Here is a 19,735-nt window from a genome sequence, read left to right on the forward strand (position 1 = left end):
TATTTATGCATACAGAACTGGGGTACAGGCCAGAGGTGCAGGTGCAGTGAGAGGATTCACCAGAGACAGAGTGGGGAGCAGAAGAGATAGATGGATGAAGTCCGCTGCTGAGGGGAGCAGCGGGCGGGTCAGGAGAGGTCTGCCACGCCATGTGGTCACCTCCCAGGGAGACGGGAATCTGATGCTGAAGTGGCTTTAGCGTCTTAGTGCAGTGCTTTAACCTGCTGTGCCACCAGGGAGGGCCCCCTACCTCCTTCTATTTAGAGGTGTTTCTTGTAAGTATGATCTAGTCAGGTCTGTCTTGTCTTTGGCCCTCTAATAACGCTGCCTTTTTTTTTTAAACGTCTTTCATCCATGTACATGTCATGTCATTTATTGATCATTGGGTTTAAATTGGACGTCTTATTTTTTAGCATTTTGGCTTTTCCCCTCTATTGCACTTTCTCTTCCTTCTGTTGAGTGAATTGAATATACGTTGTTGCTTTGTTCTGTCTTTGACATTGCATATTTAGCTGTATTTTTTGTGATTTTTTGGTTGCTCTTGACTGCATGATACACATTGAAGTGACTACATTCCACTTTCAAATAATATCTGCCAAATTCACTGAAAATGGAAGACTGACTATTGCATTCTGACATGTTTATTTATCTTTGTACATAAGCTAGAAACCTTAGTACATAGTGCTTTAGACTTTGCTTTAAACAAAGTCATCTTTTAAAGTATGCATGCACATGTAGAAATTCTATTTTATATGTATCCAGATATTTATACTTTCCTGTACTCTCCATTACTTTCTGAAACCTGGGCTTACCTGGATCATTTCCCCTCCTGCTGGTTGATCCCCTGAGATTTTGTGTCTTTGAACAGATCTTTATTTCACCCTCAGTTTTAGTGATCTTTTCAATAAATACAGGATTGTAGTTTGCCAGTTTTTTGTTGTTCCACATCACAACTATATTATTGTCTCCTTTAATTATTTGATGAAAAATCAGCCATCATTCTTATACTTAATCTCATGTGTCTCCTTTGGGTTCTTGAAACATTACAAAATAAATGATTTTTTTTTTCATTAGGGGAAACATTGACCCTTTATCTCCATGAATTTCTTCTCCATCTTACATTTTCTTCTCTTTACCTTTGGGGACTCTAATTATTTGAGCATTTGACTGATATTGCCCCAGAGATCGAGAACGTTCCATCCCATTATTTGCAGTCTTTTTTTACTTTTGTTTTTGGTTTGGATAATTTGTATTTGATTTGTTTTCAGGCTCACGGATCTCTTTTGTGCCAGTCAGCTGTAGGTCCATTGAATTAGCTCTCTTTTTTTGACATCTACTCTGTATTTACGGCAGATGTCTTATTCTACAGTAATGGTTGCCCTTTCAATCTCAAATATTGTGTGTTCATAAGCACATTTTCTTTATGGGTAATCATTTTTGTGCCCATTCAAACAAAAATTTGCCTATTCCAGGCAAAGATTTTTATCCTTTAGAGACTTTGTTTCACTTTTCATTTTCAGATTTTTTATCTACCTGACTATGTATGGGTTTCAGTGCAGAGCTCAAGATTCATTTTTTACCCATTTCACCTTCTCATTGATGGTGCCATTTATGGCAAAAAAAATTCATCTTCCCAGATTTGCCTTATGAATTTTGGTAGTATTTTATCAGGCTCATATAAATTTACATATTGTTATATGTTCTAGCTAAAGTGACTGTTCCCATGAAATATTTATAACCCAGAATCCTTCTAGAAACTTCTGTCTATAGTTGGTTATAGGTAGACGCTGGATGTAATTAATGATTTTGTTGCCTAGCTTCCACCCTATTTTTATTTCTGCTTTTATGCACTGTTATTTTTAAGGTGTGCCAGATCCCAGCCTGGAATTTTGTATTGACCTTTATTTTAGCACTGAGAAAAATGGAGGGGAAGCTATCACTCAATGAGAAAAGTTAAAAACAAAGGAACAAACCCAGCACTTTCCTTAGGACTTTCTATTGTGCTGATAAATAGCAAACTAAATATCTCTTAACTTTTCAGTGGAATGAGCTATGCTGCAGGATTAAGTGCTAACTGAAGGGTACACAAATCCCAGCGTTTGTGTCTTGAGCAAAGATCAGGGGCATCTAAGGGCTGAGAGGCATGAGTGGCACCTTCAGGAACAGGACATGTTTAAAAAGGGTTAATGTTGCATAGATCTCTTTGTACAAATAGGACTCACTGATTGCCCATAAAGTTTTGAGTTCAGAGAGCTGAGTTGGGTAAGTTGAAGTAGGGGTGGAGTGTGGTTTAGAAACCAGAGACCGATCTTTGACCCCCCGAGACACCAGGCGCTCAATCAGTCCTTAACTTAGAACTGCAGAATGGAGACTGGCCATGTATTGGTATTGAGGTTTAAAAACTTATATTTAAGAACCTTCTGTAGTTTTCCCTCTTGCTTCTATTTATCTTGAAATAAAAGAGTAATGAACCTAATTTGATGGGGATTATACTTTTTTTTTTAAGCAGCAAATTCTATTCATGGTGAGCTTTTCTATTATAGAGACTTTCAAACCAGTCTTCTGTTGATGTAGAATACATGAAATTTTAAGATTTATTTATTTATGCATACAGACCAGAGGTATGCAGGGGGTGAGAGGAATCACCAGAGACAGAGTGGGAAGTAGAGCAGGCAGACTGACTGAAATACACTGCTGAAGGGAGCAGTGAGCTGGTTAAGAGAGGTCTGCTGTGCCATGTGGATCACCTCCCTGGTGGGGGATTGAACTTGTGATGCAGTGGTTACCAATAGTTTCATAGTGCTGTGCTTTAACCTATTGTGCTGCCTGGGAGGGCCTTCATGAAATTTTTTAAGTTTCCCCTGCATCTAACAGGTCTCTAAGCCACAGGAGTGGTGGTTTCTAAAATTCCACAATTAAAAATTCATTCTTTGATGGTGACTTCTTGTCCTTTATAAATGAATGTTCTCCTCATTGGAATGACCTTTAAAACTAATTAAATAAAGTTTGAAGTTAGCTTATCAAAATTTAAAAATTTATCTGAAGGCTATGTAGAGGGGAAGCTGGGTCTTGCCAAGAGCAAGTATAAGTAAGTTGCTGAAAGAAACAATACAATGGACAAGAGGTGAGATGGGATTTCATATAAGTTACTTCACGTATTGCAGTTCCTTCTTTTTGCTTTCAGATATTTCTCTATAACCTTCAGGATTTAACTGTCCCCCCAGGAATCCTGGCTAGCCAGCCTGCCAATCTATATGACAGTCATTTCACCGAAAAGTGATTTTTGTTTGTTTGTTTTATCTCAGGTATCGCTCTTATATCCACTCAGTAAACAGCTTACTGATCAAAAAGCAGGCATCAGTTTTTTCCCTCTTTAAATCAGAGGAAAATATTGCCATGTTTTCTTGCCAAGAAGTGAATCTTGCTTTGTTTATTTCACTTAAGTCCTATCTTCTGCAAAATCTATAATAGTTTAAGGCAATCTGGACGATTTGTACTTATCACAACTTGGAACGGAATTCTGAAGAGGCTGACTGACAGTGGAATTAAAAGCTTTGAAATTCCTCTGAGGTGTGAGCAATCTTTAATGACCCGGATTTTATTTTTTAATATGGTAAACAAATAATAAAAGTCCTCTCTCCTGATGAAGTCGCCTCATGATTAAATACATATTTCACTTTGTGCCTAATATGAGGAGTGAGAGTTCAAATAAAAATGGTATGAGCCAAAAGTATGGATGACATATATATTTGCATAAAATAAGAAGAATACATTTTTACTGCTGTTTATAGGAAACATGTTTTTTGGCACAAGCTTCACAAAGACTTCACAGAGAGTCCCATGGAAATACTTTTAAAGTAAATTGTGGGGAGATACCTAGGAATTCTTATAAAGACTGTGAGCAGTTTGGTAGTTAAATGCCAAACAGGCAATCAGGTGCTTGTGTTTAAAATTGTGTTGTGAAGGGCTATATTGAAATCTGTAATATCAGGATGCAACGTGATTGTAGAAGAAAAGGCTTCCTAGGAAAGCTCACATCTTCTACCACCATTCAAATACAGATACTGAAACTATAAAAGACTCAGTCTCCTTTTGTGTCCTGGGATTTTATGTATTAATTAGTTATCCTCCTCTTAACCGCCCCAAGTCACTTGACTTTCTGGTTTTAGTTTTCTTTCTTATGAATCTGGGTTTGTCTGTTTTTCTTTTTGAAGCAATGCTGGAATCAGCACTTGTTCAAGTGTATTAGCAAGTGTTTTTCAGTTGTTATTCATGGCCAACTCTGCTCTGAACAGGCTGTTCATCCCTTGGCTGTCTAGGACCAGTCACTTGCAGGAAAGATAACTTGTAACCACAAGAAACCCAACAGGAGAAAATGCCAAAGGGGAAAACATGTTAAATAAGATCATATTTAGAAGTTTTTTTTTTTTTTTAAGCATTAATTTTATATAAATGGGATACAATACCAGGTGGAGGTGCGAATAGGCTGGGGCGAATCACCTGACTTGGGCTGTCACCAGGCTGTCCGAAGTTCACTGCCTTCCAGTCAGTGCGGGGGATGCCCCAGCCTAGCAGCTCTGGTGTGCGTAAAACCCAACGGTGCATGGGAGCAGGGAGCGTAGGACACACATAGTCTTGTGAGGTGTCCACAGGTGGTATCTGGGGATTGGCACCATTGTGTCTTTCTTGGGCTGGCAACAGGGTACAGGGATTTCATCAGCGTTTTGAAGACATTTTGCCATAATGCTGTGTCTTGTTTTTAGTTTGTTTATTAAGATTTATTTATTTATGCATGTAGAACTGGGGTACAGGCCAGATGTGCAGAGGTAGTGAGAAGATTCACTAGAGATAGACTGGAGAGCAGAACAGGCTGACTGACGAAGTGCACAGCTGAGGGGAGCAGTGGGCGGGTCAGGAGAGGTCTGCCGGGCCATGTAGGTCACCTCTGGGGCTGGATCAAGCTTGCAATGAAGCGGCTTTAGCTTCTCAGTGCTGTGCTTGAACCGGCTGTGCCACCAGCATGGGCCCTTGTTTGTCAGTTTTTTAACTGAGCAATTCTTTATGCAAAATAATGCTTGTCATATGCATTATGTTTTTCCCCTCTCCTGTGTACCTCACTCATTTAGATGCCATTGCAGTTAGTCAGAAACAGCTACTCAGGACAGGATCCTTTCTGTAGTCTCAAGGTGCATTTGAGACATCCCTCATCCAGGCATATAAAAGGAGCGGGATGGACCTGTCCCCAGGTGCATGGTGTATAGGTGGCATGCACCTGCCAAGTGAGGGCATCAGGAACTGTTCAGCTGCAGGTATAGATGGAGAGAGGTGCGACAGCCCAGCTTGGAGTTTCCCCCTTCAGTAATCCATTCCTCTCCACTCTGGCATCTACTACTTTTTACCGTGCTGCTGAGGAGGAGACACAGTGAAAGCTGGTACCCACATAGCACAGTGTGATTCATTGCTCCTGCCTTTCTTCAAGATGCATTCAGTGCCTGGGAGAGCCTGGGAAAGCAGCCAGGTTTTCCCAGCTTCCATACCTCACTCGGAAGCGGAGATGCCCATTCCTACATTTCTCATTGGAGGCTCCACTGAGAAAGTGCCCTGGAAGCACTGATTCAGTATCCCCAGTCTGTGTAAGACATTTCCCTGATAGGCCTTCGCTGGTTGGGACTGGGCTGGGCGGGGCTGGCAAGCTGAAGTTGCTGGTGCCCGCGCTTACCAAGAATCCAGAGAACAAATTACAGCTTCTGATCACAAGGGCAAACAGCTGAGCCTTTGCAGCCTGGCTCATTCCCTCCTGGTCATAATTTCCATCAACTGTAGTTAACTACCAGTGGGTGATTCCTGCATTTGAGCAGGGGTGCCTGTGTGTCTGTACCATTCAACCCCACTTCCGGTAGCCATGGGCTCTTAGTGTCAAAATGTATTCCTCTCACACCTGAAGTCACACACCATGATATATTTCTCTTGATACAGGTGGATACTTATTTAAATCCACATTGTCTAGTGACTTGAGATTTTAGGCTACCAGCTTTCTTTTTAAATCAAGATCATTTCCTACGATAAAAGTCTCAAAGATGATGTGACAACCCAGTGACCATGCTTAGGACTCTGGGCTCAGCCCCTTTATGCGAAACACCTGATGCTGTCATCATCACTTGCCTTTGAAATAGACATTTTGGATACTTCTCCTAATGATGGCACATTAAATGTCTATGTGAATGATAAAAATTTTTTTTAAAAAGGGCAAACTTTGGCCCTCCCTGGTGGCGCAGCGGGTTAAAGCACTGTACTGAGAAGCTGAAGCCACTTCCGCATATGTTCGATCCCCACCTGCCCTGGAGGTGACCACAGGGGGCGGCAGACCTCTCCTGACCCGCCCACTGCTCCCCTCAGCAGTGTACTTCGTCAATCTGCCTGTTCTGCTCCCCACTCTGTCTCTGGTGAAGCCTCTCACCGCCCCTGAGCCTCTGGCCTGTACCCCAATTCTGTATGTACAAATAAAATAAAAAAATCTAAAAATAAAAATAAAAAATATTTTTAAAAAAGGGCAAACTTTATGCATCGTAAATGCTCATCAGAGCTCTTTCTCATATTTCTAAGAAATGTCAAGAATTTGTTTATCCTTTTTCCTTTTGTTGCCTGTTTGTGAGAAATGGTGATGAACACTGAAATTCCTTAAGTAAGAGGGTATTTAGAGGACAGTACTAGAGGCAAATTAGGGGGATCACATAAGTGCATTTCTTCCTGAAAAATAAAAAGTTTGACATCTACTGGAGACAAACTTTAGAACAGCTATTGATGAGGGCACCATCTCTGAGACTAATAAGAGTTTTCCAACTTGTCGTGTTGCTTTTACCCTCTATGTGCCCAGTGGCTCCTCTTGTACAATTTTCTTACTAATAGTAGGGTTACATTGACGAGTATATGATGGACACGTGTGAAGTAGTCACTGTGTGCCTGGACACTGTCAGGACTCAGTACGTTTTGGGTAGAAAACCAAGAGAAGCTTTTCTCAAGGCAAACATTTATGGGGTTCCCCCTCCCCCTTTTTAGCTGTAAATCTATAATGAATCCCTTTGTTGTCACTACATGAGTGGCTGAGGCTTCTGGATTCCTTATCTTTGGTACCTGCTTGCTAAATTTATCGTTAATGTCTAGGGATTCATGATAATTTGAGATAATGAGTCTCCAACTTTCGCATCTGTTCAATAGCAAAGCCTCAGTGCCCACATCATAGGGCTAGTGCGTGATCACATGTGCTAAAACCCAGGAGGTTCTTCGTGTTGGCGCACAGAATGCCACCATATATATATATATATATATATATATATATATATATATATATATATATATATATATATATATATATATCACCAGTTTCAGATGTGACTTTGTCATGTTGGATGGCCAAGCATCCCCTGCCGCTCTGACAGGTCTTTCAAAGAACACCGAGTTCTGGATCAAAGGGCCTTGTTTTCTCCCTTTCAGACGTTCCTGCTGGTGGTTGGCGTGGTGGGCGTGGCGGTGGCTGTGATTCCTTGGATTGCTATCCCCTTGCTTCCCCTTGGCATCATTTTCTTTGTTCTTCGGCGATATTTCTTAGAAACTTCAAGAGATGTCAAACGCCTGGAATCTACAAGTGAGTCCAGTTTGGGTTGTGATGTCATTGTGAATGTATTTCCACGTGTGGCATACCTAAGAGGACCTTAGGAGATTGTGAGATCCCGTGGACTCTCTTGTGGGTCCTCCCAGAGTTCACATCAGGAATCAAATATCATTCGTCCTCCTCTTCTCCCCAACCCCCCCAGCCTAGTAGCTTGACCCTTTGAGCGAACAAAGCCCGTAGCACATCTGGGCCGCCTTGCAGGTCAACGAAGGACGTGTGTGGACTGTATTTTGCCACTGCTCATTTGCGAAGATGGGTGCAGAGAAAATTGCCTGTAGAGGACAACAGTTTGGGATTTCTTTAGTCTATTACAGTCTTCAACTTCCTAGCGTGGGTACATAATGGGACAAACATTTTCATAGTTAACTAGTAATACACGTAATCACAGAGAAGGAAGTAATTTAGAGCTTATTTCATCACTAATGCATAAGCATAATTATTTAAACAAAATCATAAGTGGAATAGCATTTTATATTAAAAACAACAGCAACATAGACCATGGAGGCATATAACTGAGTGAAAAAGGTCAAAAGGTCCAGACAAACCCCAAGTTATAAAATAAGTCCTGGGGTGTCGCACAACATGGTGACTGGCGTTAACACGCCTGTCTTGCAGACTGGCAAGTTGCTAACAGAATGATCTAAGAATTTCTTATTACAGAGTTGTATGATGATGGCTGTTAACTAGACTTACACTGGTGATCGTTTCACAGGACGTACAAATACAGAATCACTGTGCCGTGTCCTTGAAAGTAACAGTGTTATACACCAAATATACCTGAAACAAAAGTTGAAGGATACTAGCCAAGAAAGGAAAGGAGGACGATATTTGTACAAGAATCCTCAACCGCTACCAGTTACCCATTACCAGTCATTGCCAACTTGGCTTTCTGGAAGCTGGCTAATAAGAGAAGCATATTGAGCCCCATATATAAGTTCATGGGGATTAATGAGCTTTTTATTTTTCTGACATATATAGTTGGGGGAAAGATAGGAGGTGATTGTTTCATTAAAGTTATAGAAAGTTTCAGTCACTAAGCAAACCATTCACCTGCTGTAAAGGCCTGGCTTGGGGGCACGTCAGTGGGAAGACAGGGCAGTGTAGACTGAGCATGGCTGGTATTCTGCCGATGGACTTGGTCTCGTGATGAGACTTGGAGAAACCTAACAATCAGTGAGCTCCATCTTTGTTCTGTGCACTGGCAAGCTGCTCTGAAGTGGCATCGTTCAGCAGTCTGGTTGCACAATGGGAGTCTGGTGTCATCAAAGGCTGCAGGGAAAAGTGTGGGGTGGGGCATCTTTGAGAGGGATCTGGACAGAGGAGTTAACCAAGGAGAATTTCATTGTCTAAGTAGAGTAGACTTGAATTGGGTCGCAGGTATGCGAAACCTTATTTCCAGGTCATCACCATGAATGCGTGGCTTGGCCAGGGATGTGGGCATTTTCTTGGCGAGTTCCCTCGGATGCATGACCCTCACAATACAGAAGGCCGCTGGTCTCCCTGCATCCAGCCTTATGGAACTTTCTCTGTTCTTCCCCAGCTCGGAGCCCTGTGTTTTCCCACTTATCATCTTCTCTCCAGGGACTCTGGGTGATCCGGGCATTCAGGGCTGAGGAGAGGTTTCAGGAGCTGTTCGACGCACATCAGGATTTGCATTCAGGTGGGTGCATTTCTGAAGCTGGAGTCAGAGGGTGGGATGCGTTGCAGTCTCAGGCCTGGCCTCCCTCCAAAGGACTGCCTTGGCCATCACCTCGGCACTCTGCCTCTGCAGAATCTTCCTCCCATCCCCTTTCTTCTTGGCTTAGTGTCCTCAGAATCTCCACTTACACCTGGGCTTGCCTTGTCCTTCCAATACAGTCTTCTGTCCCTTTTTGTCCCTTGAAGCCAGGGGTCAACAAAGTCCCTTCAGAAGTGGATCAGAGAGTAAATATTTTAGATTTTGGGCACCGTGTTGTCAGTGGCAAACACTCTACCTCACATTGTAGCAGGAAAGCAGGCAAAGATAATCCACATCAGCAAACGGCCATGGCTGCACCCCAATAAAACTTTATTTACAAACACAAGTGGTGGACTACTCTACCTCAAAGTATGGTTTGCTGCTGGCTCTTGCTTCAGAGCATGCCGGGTGTTAGAAAACATGGAGGATGAGGATATTCATTTGCTGACTCTTAGATCTGCCACCCACTTGATAGGTATTATTCTTTGTATCAGTGAAGTTTTTTTTTTTTCCCCCTTTCTGGTGACACATTTCCGAACTTCCTCTTAAGCCTCTATAATCCCGATCTACCTTTCCAGTCTCTAGTGTAGTTTTTGTGAGAAAATGGCACTTACATTACGGCGCAACTCCTTTTAGTGAGACGGTTATTTAGAAACAGGGCCCTCAGGAATAAAAAGAGTGAGCCGACCTGGAGTAAGAACAGAAGGTGCCAGAAACAAGATGAATGATGTGCTCCTGCCCTTGCAGAACGAGGAACTGTCACGGTGCAGGGGGCTGCATTTCATTCGCGGAATGGCACTGACCACCCCCTTTCCATGTGCAGGATTTTGAGTGCGTTTCCGTTTCTTACTTCCGGGGTGAACTTTTCCACCAAGGCTTCCTGCACAGCCACTGTCGTGCCTCCTCGGCTCACCTTCTACCTTACTTTGTATGAAAACACGGGTTTTCCAGAAGCCTCCGTTCCCCAGACTGTACCTCACAGGCCAGCGCGGTGTGAGCCTTCGGTAGCTCAGCGGGCCTCGGTGTGCGTCCCCCTTGATGCAGCTAACACGATTTCTCTCCGTCCCCGTGCTGCTTGCTCGTCCAGAGGCGTGGTTCTTGTTTCTGACGACGTCCCGGTGGTTCGCCGTGCGTCTGGATGCCATCTGTGCCATCTTTGTCATTGTTGTTGCCTTTGGGTCCCTCATTCTGGCAAAAAGTGAGTACAGATGTGAATAACTATCTGTGGTATGATTGCAATTTGTAGCTGCATTTACGGTCGCTAAATTAAACGCTGCCCCCATGTCTGCTGGTGTCTCTGATGCATTGTGTGAAAGTGGGTACCAGAATGCTTCAGGTTGGCGCCGTTCACCAGTGTGACCCACTAAGAGGCACCATGTGGGTGTTGGAGGTTCCTTTTAGTTCTCATAAGTGGATAGAGGACTAGGTCAGTGAAACCAGCAGGCAGAGCTTCCCTGGAGTAGCAGGTGGTTGTGTGAGAGAACCAAGTTGGCCATTAAGTGTATGTGTGACCCAGCTTAAGGCCTCAGCTTTCAGCTTTAGAACCACTCAGATGTGCTGGTGGTAAGTGCCTGGTGCATGGGGTTGGAAGGAATCTCTTAGAGGCCAGTGTTATTGCAATAATTGTTTTTTTTTTTTTTAAAGATTTATTTATCTATGCATACCGAACTGAGGTACAGGCCACAGGTGTGGTGATGAAAGGATTCCCCAGAGACAAGAGTGGGGAACAGAAAAGGCGAATCTACTGAAATACACTGCAGAGGAGAGCTCGGGCGTGTCAGGAGAGGTCTGCATGCCACGTGGGTCAGCTCCCTGGCCAGGCATGGAACTCGTGCTGCTGTGGCTTCGGAGATCTTCATAGTGTGGGGCTTTATCCCATTGCCCCACCAGGGAGAGCCCAATAAGTTGTTTTTTTAAATGATAAAGGACAGTGATTCTCAGCAGGCACCTGGCTGTCCTCCTGCTGCTGACCACTGACAGCTGGTGCACTCAGCAGATGGGGTTTGTGCATGGTAAGACCAGGCCACCCCAAGCCTCCCGCAGTAGCCACACTGAAAGGGAATGAGCAGTGAAGTGTCTTACTTAAGTCTATGAGCACTGGACCAAAGAACTCGCTGTGTCTTTTTTAGTGTTTTCCAACCAAAACTGCATTGGATGTAGAAGGTGACATGGCATCAGGTTCCTTAAAACCCTAGGGATAACATTTTTTTTTTTTTAAAGATTTAGTTAATTTGTGCATACAGAACCGGGGTACAGGCCAGCAGTGCAAGGGTGGTGAGAAGATTCATCGGAGACACAGTGGGGAGCAGAACAGGCGGATCTCCTGAAATACCCTGCTGAGGGGAGCAGAGGGAGACAGGAGAGGTCTGCCGAGCCCTGTGTGAGACTCTAATGATTAAGTCTTCGTGAAGACACTATTCCTCACTTCTGTCTTTCACTGTGTCCTGTTCTCAGTCAACAAATAATGTATCCCTGGCTGTCATCTTAAGGGAGGTGACTAAATTTGATAAAGACATCGACTTGGGAAAGTGGCGGAGCCAGGCCCCGGGTCAGCATGGGACTCACTCTGCTGTCTTCCTCCTGCAGCGCTGGATGCTGGGCAGGTGGGCCTGGCCCTGTCCTATGCCCTCACGCTCATGGGGATGTTCCAGTGGTGTGTCAGGCAAAGCGCCGAAGTGGAGAATATGGTAATGTTTATCTTAATGTTCTTAGCTTTTTTTTGAAGTCCTCTTACCATTAAATGGCATAAAAGCCATTCTTATGTAAAACATTAAAACTGTTATTTTTACATTGTAGCGAACAGTTTTTTAGATCCTTCCTCCCATCTGTTTAAAGTTAATGTCGAATAAAATATATACATCTTTTTCTCAGTCTTATGGATGCTATGTCAGCGGGTTTTCTATTCCTCACAAGTGTCTTCAAATGTAATAAATGTCTCTGTAGGAGGGAGGTTCTGAAATCCTGGAGAGGATATAAGCTAATTTCTGAGAGGCCTGTTTATTTTTGTTTCTTAATGAGTAACTCCTCAGTCCCGGTATAAGAAGAATTCAGTATTTTCAAGTTGTTTGTTTAACTAATAGGAACCCCCCCAACTCCATTTTAGTATTTATTGTTGAATGTGTTGGTTGCCTGAGCATCCTTGGGTCGGGTCCCCTCTTCCCTGCAGGGTAAGCTCCCTCTGAGGGTGTGTGCTGGACGAAGCTGTCCACTTAGACTTGTTCAGAAAGTCCTAGCCCGTGTAGAAGTTAGCCCCTCTTTTGAGAATTTGCACCTTCTCCGAAGCAGGGAAAAGCAATGGAAATGAAATCCTTCCAACCGGCACTCGTAACAGAGTAGAAGGCAAGCGAGTATTCAGATGAGGTCTAATGTCCATCCCTGGGCTCCCTCTAGCAGATGACCTCTGTGGCCAGAAGTATCTTTGCTTTGACAGAACCCCATGCTTCACTCCGATGTGAGTGTGGCTACATGACGGCTTCTGCAATCCTTTCAGTCCTGAGAGGATGGTGAAGGAAACAGCTATCCTAAAGGTGATAGGGCGGATCATGGACCGTTTTTTGATCCACATCCACAGCTACTGCTACTTTGCTCCACTGGGGGCGTGAGACCTGCCTCGCCTCCACCCACTCGTTGTAAAAGAAACCTTTCTTATCCGGCTCCCCCAACCCACATGATGCCGCGTGTCTTTCAGATGATTTCAGTAGAAAGGGTCATTGAGTACACGGACCTTGAGAAGGAAGCCTCGTGGGAATGCCAGAAGCGCCCCCCGCCCGGCTGGCCCCACGAGGGTGTAATTGTCTTTGACAACGTGAACTTCTCCTACAGCTTGGATGGGCCCCTGGTGCTGAAGCACCTGACAGCCCTCATCAAGTCAAGAGAAAAGGTTTGTTGAACCTCCCCTTGGCCCCTAAATATCTTGACTAAACCTTTAGCGTCTTACTGCTTCCTTGCTTTTTTGTGAATGTGTGTGAGCTCGTGTTGTTTGGGAGTCAGAGACTGACGTCCTCATGTGTGCACTGCACATTGTTGGTGGGTCTGGGCCCACCACGAGCTCAGCCAGAGCCAGAGCCAGGGTCCTGCATCTGGCAGTGTATTCGTCATGCCCAAATCGTGGAAGTCACCCTGGCTTCTTGCATTAACCCCCAGATAGCTAGTTTCTATGAATTGTTTGTGTTTCTCAAATCCCCCTCTTACTGTCCAAGGCACCTGGGGCAGCAGTCCTCTTTCTCCTCCTTCCTGGTTCCTTCCCATACCCCAGGAACACATGAATTGGGACTGCTCTCCCACCTGATGAGTGCTATGCCCCAAAACCTAGCTCTGACTCCTATCTCTCACCAGGCTGATAAGTTCTCAGCTCCCAGAGAAAAGCCTGGAACCCATCAGGGCTGTGCTAAGCTCCTGTGTGAGTTTCCCCAGAGTGCCGGCTCCTCCCAGATCAGTTGGCCCTTCTCTGTACTGTGTGGCAGGTGAAGGACCCTCACTTTGATAATCAGCTCTGATGCCTCTGTGAGAAGACCCTGCATCTTCCTCCAACATCATGTATATTCGTTGCAGCATTACTCATAGGAACCAAAGGTAGAAGAGTCCCAAGTATCCATGGACAGATGAACGGCTTAAAAAATGTATACATGAATGGTGGAATATTATATACCCTTAAAAAGGAAGACAGTACAAACACATGGATGAGTCTTGATGAAATAAGCCCGACACAAATTCTGTGTGATTCGCAGTTCCCAGAGTAGTCAGATGAATGGAGACAGAACACAGGTGGTGGTTCCAAGGGGGTGAAGGAAGGGAGAGAGGGAGTTGTTGACTAGGGAAAGTGTTTCCGATCTGCAAAAAAAATCTGCACACTGGATGTCCATCGGGGTTCATGTATTTAACTCTCTGAACTGTGCACATAAACAAGATTAAGCGATTAGCTTTACATTATGTGTCTTTTTTTACAACAACAAAAAGACCACACTTGTAGCATGTTTTGTATGTTTGTTCTGTATCTCACAGTATCCTCAGTCTCTTTGACATCAGGCAGCCTCTCAGTTTCAAATATTCCCCAGAAAATGGCATTCTTGGGGCCGAGGGCTTGGCATGCCGGCCCCGGGACTAAAACATACCTGAGAGACAACTCCTGAGATAGCCCCTATGATTAATAGTTAGGGGTCACTACTAAGAGTGGTGCTTGGTAATTCTCTGTAACCGTGCCAGGGAGTGGACTCCACCTTGATGCCAGGAAAGAATAAATGTTGGACGTCACGCCCCAGTGAGAAGCTGAGTCACCAAAAGCTAGCCCCTAGTTTCTTCCACTCTCTTGTGGGGGAAGGTGAGGCAGCACTCTGTCCTGCGAGCGTGACAAGGACCCATGCAGACAGCATGTTCTCCCAAGTTCACCTTGTCAGCTCAGCTCATTTGCACCCATCACAAATTTCCCTGGAAGCCAGGCAACTCAGTACAGATTTGTATTCTTTCACCTTAAACTCCTCACCCTCCAATCATCAGCTTAGCAGAGATTCCCTCGCGTATGGGGAGATCAAACTTCCCGCCACTCATTTCTGGTCCAGCATCTCCTGACAGCCACATCTGAGATGACTCTGCAGTCCTCTCTGCACACCTGCCCCAGCCCTGGCTCTCAGGGACACCCCCCTGCTGCCAACTAGACTGAGAGCGGCTTGATGAAGGAGTAGGCCAGCACGGCAGAAGTGGGGCTTGATTCTCCTCCACTCATTTCCTCTGTTTTGTCTGCCCTGGAAGGTAAACAGGAAAATGCAATAGGCACTAAGCAAGGCTTCTAATTCATGGAAGAAATAGCAAGTAAAAATAAAGAACCCAAATGAGATAAATAGCACCTGCGGCTTTTTAGTTAGATTCTCAACACTGGCTGCATTTTTCATTTTTAGATGATTTTGTGGTTGATTTGATCATTTTAGAGAGTACTGGGCCATTTGAAAGCATTTTCCAGCTCTAGAGGTAGATTGATTTTGGTTTGTTATTTCTTTTTCTTGCTCAGAGCTATTACTTGGATAATACATTTTTACAGATGTGTACTAGACCTTGCTATAATGTGCAGAAATATTAGTTTCCTACACTTTCTATTTTCACTTGCTATTTTCTCAGAATACCCTCCCCTCACTCCCAGGCTGTCCTTCCCCTGCCGATATGATGCCCTGCTGCTCATACTGTGGGGTCTGTTGGGACCAGCAGCACCTGTGTCACCTGAATCTCCCTTGAAATGCAGAGTCTCAGGCCCTCCCAGAAGTAGCATTTGAAGAAGAGACTCCCCACCTCCAGTAAGGTCCTCTCTTCCCACAGGCATTTTCTGATGACTGGGGCCCCATGATTTCCTAGAAACATCCTTTAACAGTTTGTAGGTGAGCTCATGAATTACCCCAGCTTCTCCTGTGAGTGAGTATGAGTTTCTAGAAAGTTCTGGGCTGATTGTCAGCGTATTGTAAGTTTACACTGTAACTTGTACGTGATTCCAAATTTGAGCTTGGGTCTCCTTGGGTCTTTGTAGAGCCATCTCTCTGCTTTTTGGGGTGTTTCACTACAGGCTCAGCCCTGCCGGGACCCAGAGATAGGGCCCCCCACCTCGCCCCTGCAACCTTTCCCCTGATAGGGTCACAACAATCCCCTTGGCCCCAAGGAGGGTCTTCCTGGCCTTGTTCCCCAGGTGAGCCCCACTTCTCCATGGCAGCTGGTTCTTGCTGTGACGAGTAGCCCACTAACCAAATACCCCGAGATGTCGGCTCTCTTGTGCCCCCAGCTATATTTGCTCGCCGTGTCCACATCATGCTTTAAGAGCCCAACGGTGGGATCTACCTGAGAGGCCATTTCCTTTAACTGTAACGACACCTCTCTCCACTTTCTTCCTTCAGCTTAGAGAGGACATAAGGCTCCAAGCCTCTTAAATAATAGTGATATGAGGCCATCAAAAAATGAGCAAGAGGCTGGTAGACCTGGGTATGAGTCTCATCTGCCATTATGCTCCCTAGTGGTAGCAAGGCTCTTCACTTTGCAAAATGGAATTGACTGCTGAAAGGACGCAAAGTGCCTGGCTCAGACACCAGCACACGTGATGGCAAGACACTCCAGCGAGCGTGAAGTGACTGTCACCACATACGCTGCTGTCAGTGTCTGCCCCACGCAGTGAGGGCCCGCCATTGGCCGTGTGTGTATGCTGACAGATGCCATCTGCTGTGTCTTCTCTGTCCACCTCAACGTGTTCCTAAACAGCATGGGAATAGAGTTTCCATTGGTTTCTTCAACCGAATTACACTCAGCTTTCTACGAAACGCTTCTTTTGCAAAGGACGCTGTAGGGAACGCACAACATGCCGAGGTGAATGCCGGACTGAGCCTCTGCCAGCCGTTCCGTAGGGTAAGGGAGGGTAAACCTGGCCCTGTGTCGGGCAGAGGGGGCCGTAGTTGGGGTGCAGGTATAGAGAAAGGCAAGTGACCACACGCGGGGGCGGGAGGGCCACGTCAGGCGCAGGTAGGTCATTGCCGGGCATTGGAACCAACAGCCTTGGAGGGTTGAGCTGGGACTTCCCAGGGGGCGTGCGTTCTGGGGGTTTTGGGAGGGCGCCAGCAGGCCCCTGGGGCTGTCAGGTGGTGGAGGACCCTGCACCTAGAGGGTATGAGGTAGAGAACTGCATGTGCTGCTCTGCGCATTTGCCTCACCCCAAGAGGCCTGAGCTGGGGGTAGGGAGAGGTCTGTGCAGGAGTCACAGGTGTGGCAGGCACACAGCTCTCCTTGCAGGCTGCACCGGGACCATGGCAGAGGCTGAGGCAGGAGGTAGGAGGCTGGACGCTGGAGGCAGGAAGCCATTCGCTGTTGGGCTCACGCAACAAGAGGAAGCAGAGAAAGCAATCTGCTGCTTGGGCGAACTCATGTCGAATCCAAGACCCACGCGGGTCTGTGTTGGCGCAGGGAAGTGGGCAGAGCGGAGCAGGTGTCTGTGTGGGACAGTTTGGCAGGACTTGACAGCCTCCTTTGAAAATGTTCTTACCTGTTTCTCAGCGATTCCACATCTAAGAATTTGTCTTGAGGAAATAATTAAGGTTGTTTGCAAAGTTGGAGCTTCAAGGATATTTAACACAGGAGTTATGTATATAGCAAAATATGGGAGACAGCCGAAATATCCACAAGTAGGGGGCTTGTTACATTCACGTTCACAGATGCTGTAGCATTATGTCGCCATTAAAATAATTATTTTTATGAAAACAGATTACAGTGATGTGTTCCTATTAATTCCATTTTGTTTAGGTATAGGAGCTTGAATCTTTCTGAACACACACATGCACATACAAGTCCAAAAAGAAAATTTGAAGGAATGGTTTCAGCAGCGTGTGGGGCTTCTCACCGGTGTTCATTGTCCGGGTTCATTTGCATTGATCACAATTGGAGGAGGCCTTGTTTTATTTATTTTTTTTAGATTTAATTATTAATTTTTTCATACAAGAATGAGGACACAGGCACAGTGTGAGGGTGAGATTATTCCCCAGAGACAGAGCGGGGAGCAGAACAGGCTGACTGACGAAGCACACTGCTGAGGGGAGCAGCGGGCGGGTCAGGAGAGGTCTGCCGTGCCATGTGGTCACCTCCCTGGCTTGGGATTAAACTTGTGCTGCAGTAGCTGTGGACAGCTTTACAGTGCTGTGATTTAACCCCTTGCGCCACCAGGGAGGGCCCTATTTTCATTTTTAAAAGTAATGGGGCCGGCCCTCCCTGGTGGCGCAGCGGGTTAAAGCACAGCACTGAGAATCTTGAAGCCACTTCCGCATGAGTTCGATTCCCGCCTGCCGCCTGCCCCGGAGGAGACCACATGGCGAGCCAGACCTCTCCTGACCCGCCCGCTGCTCCCCTCAGCAGTGTACTTCGTCGATCTGCCTGTTCTGCTCCCCACTCTGTCTCTGGTGAAGCCTTTCACCTCCCTGAGCCTCTGGCCTGTACCCCAGTTCTGTATGCACAAATAAATAAATAAATCTTTCAAAAAAAAAAAAAAAAGTAATGGGGCCTTGCACTCAAGTGATGCCGGGGGGCGTTGAGTGAACGAAGCTCTGTCCACCAGACGCCGCAGGGCGTGGGCGCCATGCTGGTGTGGGAGGAGGCTGGCCGAGGTGCGTGTTGTGAGGGCTGAGCCTGGGAAAGAAGCTGTGGAGAAGTCAGAGGGAGTAGCTGTCTTGAGTGGGCACTGGGCATCAATCACACTGACCTTGGTGCGTGAAGCGGGACCTGGGTGTGAACAGTGTCATGTTGGCACGGTGACACTGCTCTTGGCCTCATCAGGAGGACGCAGAGGGCCTGCTCAGGCCTCTAAAATTGTGTCTCAGAGCATCTCGTGGGCACTAGGAATGTAAACACTGACTCTGGCGAAATTCTCTGTAGCCATGGGCCGCACCCATGGGTGGCCTGGGGGAGATGTCAGCACCACTGAGTGGTGCAGAGAAAGAGCCTGAGTGAGGTGTTCATCCGGCTGCCCCTAATCTTTGCTTGTCCGTTGTCAAATACATACATCTTATCGCTGTTTTGTCCAGTCTTACTGGGACGTCAGCCACATTCAGCCCTGTGTCAGGTTAGAGTTGCCTTTTCCTGTTTCTCCTCACTTGACCCTGGTGGTGGGCACCCTCTGCCCCCTGCCATCTCAGTGTAGGGGCTCGCAACCCAGGACAGGCTCACTGTGCATTCGGGCAGATGGCAAAGAATCTCGGTGCCTTCAATAGATTTAACAAGCTTTTAACTCTGAAGCAGGAAACCAGGAACAGGCAGAGGGCAGGGGAGCTGGAGGGTACCTCTGGTCTCTCTGGCTTTCTCTCTCAGTCTGCATGACTGGTCTTGCTCACCCTCTAGCTGTCCAGTCTCCTACTGTCTCACCTCTGGTCCCAGGTGTCTGTGTGTGCCCCGTGTTCGTGCCCCCAAGTGCCTCTTGCATGCCAGCGTATCACACATGTGCAGTGAACCTGGGGTCAAAGCAGGGCTCTGGAGACCAGCAGTGGCGCAAAAAGCTGGATTTGACTCCATTTCACCACTTACCAAAAAGTCTTAAGAGGAGACCAGTTTGCATGATGGGCACACACACACCTTCTCACAGCACTGTCAGGCCTGTGTCTCCACGTGTGTCAATTTGCCTAGGGAAACACCTGGAAGTGTGCACAAGCCGGGTGTAAATGCATCTCTGCCATGGTGGCACACCTATATAAATTAGGGCCTCCCCTTACAGACTACGTGACCACAAAGATAAGATCAGTCAAAGCCATTGTTGTTTACTCATGTCTCTCTACAGATAGAACCATTTTGGAAATGCCCATTGTTGATTTTCCAAAGTAAGCTTGAAAATTTTCTATGCATACAAATAA

General features: G+C 45.9%; 1 protein-coding gene across 1 annotated transcript in view; it reads left to right on the plus strand.

Annotated features, from left to right (window-relative positions):
• ABCC4 (ATP-binding cassette, sub-family C (CFTR/MRP), member 4) overlaps positions 1–19,735 on the plus strand; it is a 166,436-nt gene that overhangs the window by 107,991 nt on the left and 38,710 nt on the right. The window contains exons 22-26 of the mRNA XM_004680297.2: positions 7,492–7,642; positions 9,210–9,329; positions 10,474–10,584; positions 11,973–12,073; positions 13,075–13,266. Coding sequence (XP_004680354.2) covers positions 7,492–7,642; positions 9,210–9,329; positions 10,474–10,584; positions 11,973–12,073; positions 13,075–13,266 — 675 coding nt within the window. The remainder of the gene's footprint in view (positions 1–7,491; positions 7,643–9,209; positions 9,330–10,473; positions 10,585–11,972; positions 12,074–13,074; positions 13,267–19,735) is intronic.

The sequence above is a fragment of the Condylura cristata genome, unplaced genomic scaffold (assembly GCF_000260355.1).
Source record: "Condylura cristata isolate star-nosed mole 26May11 unplaced genomic scaffold, ConCri1.0 scaffold00010, whole genome shotgun sequence".
Lineage (NCBI taxonomy): Eukaryota > Metazoa > Chordata > Mammalia > Eulipotyphla > Talpidae > Condylura > Condylura cristata.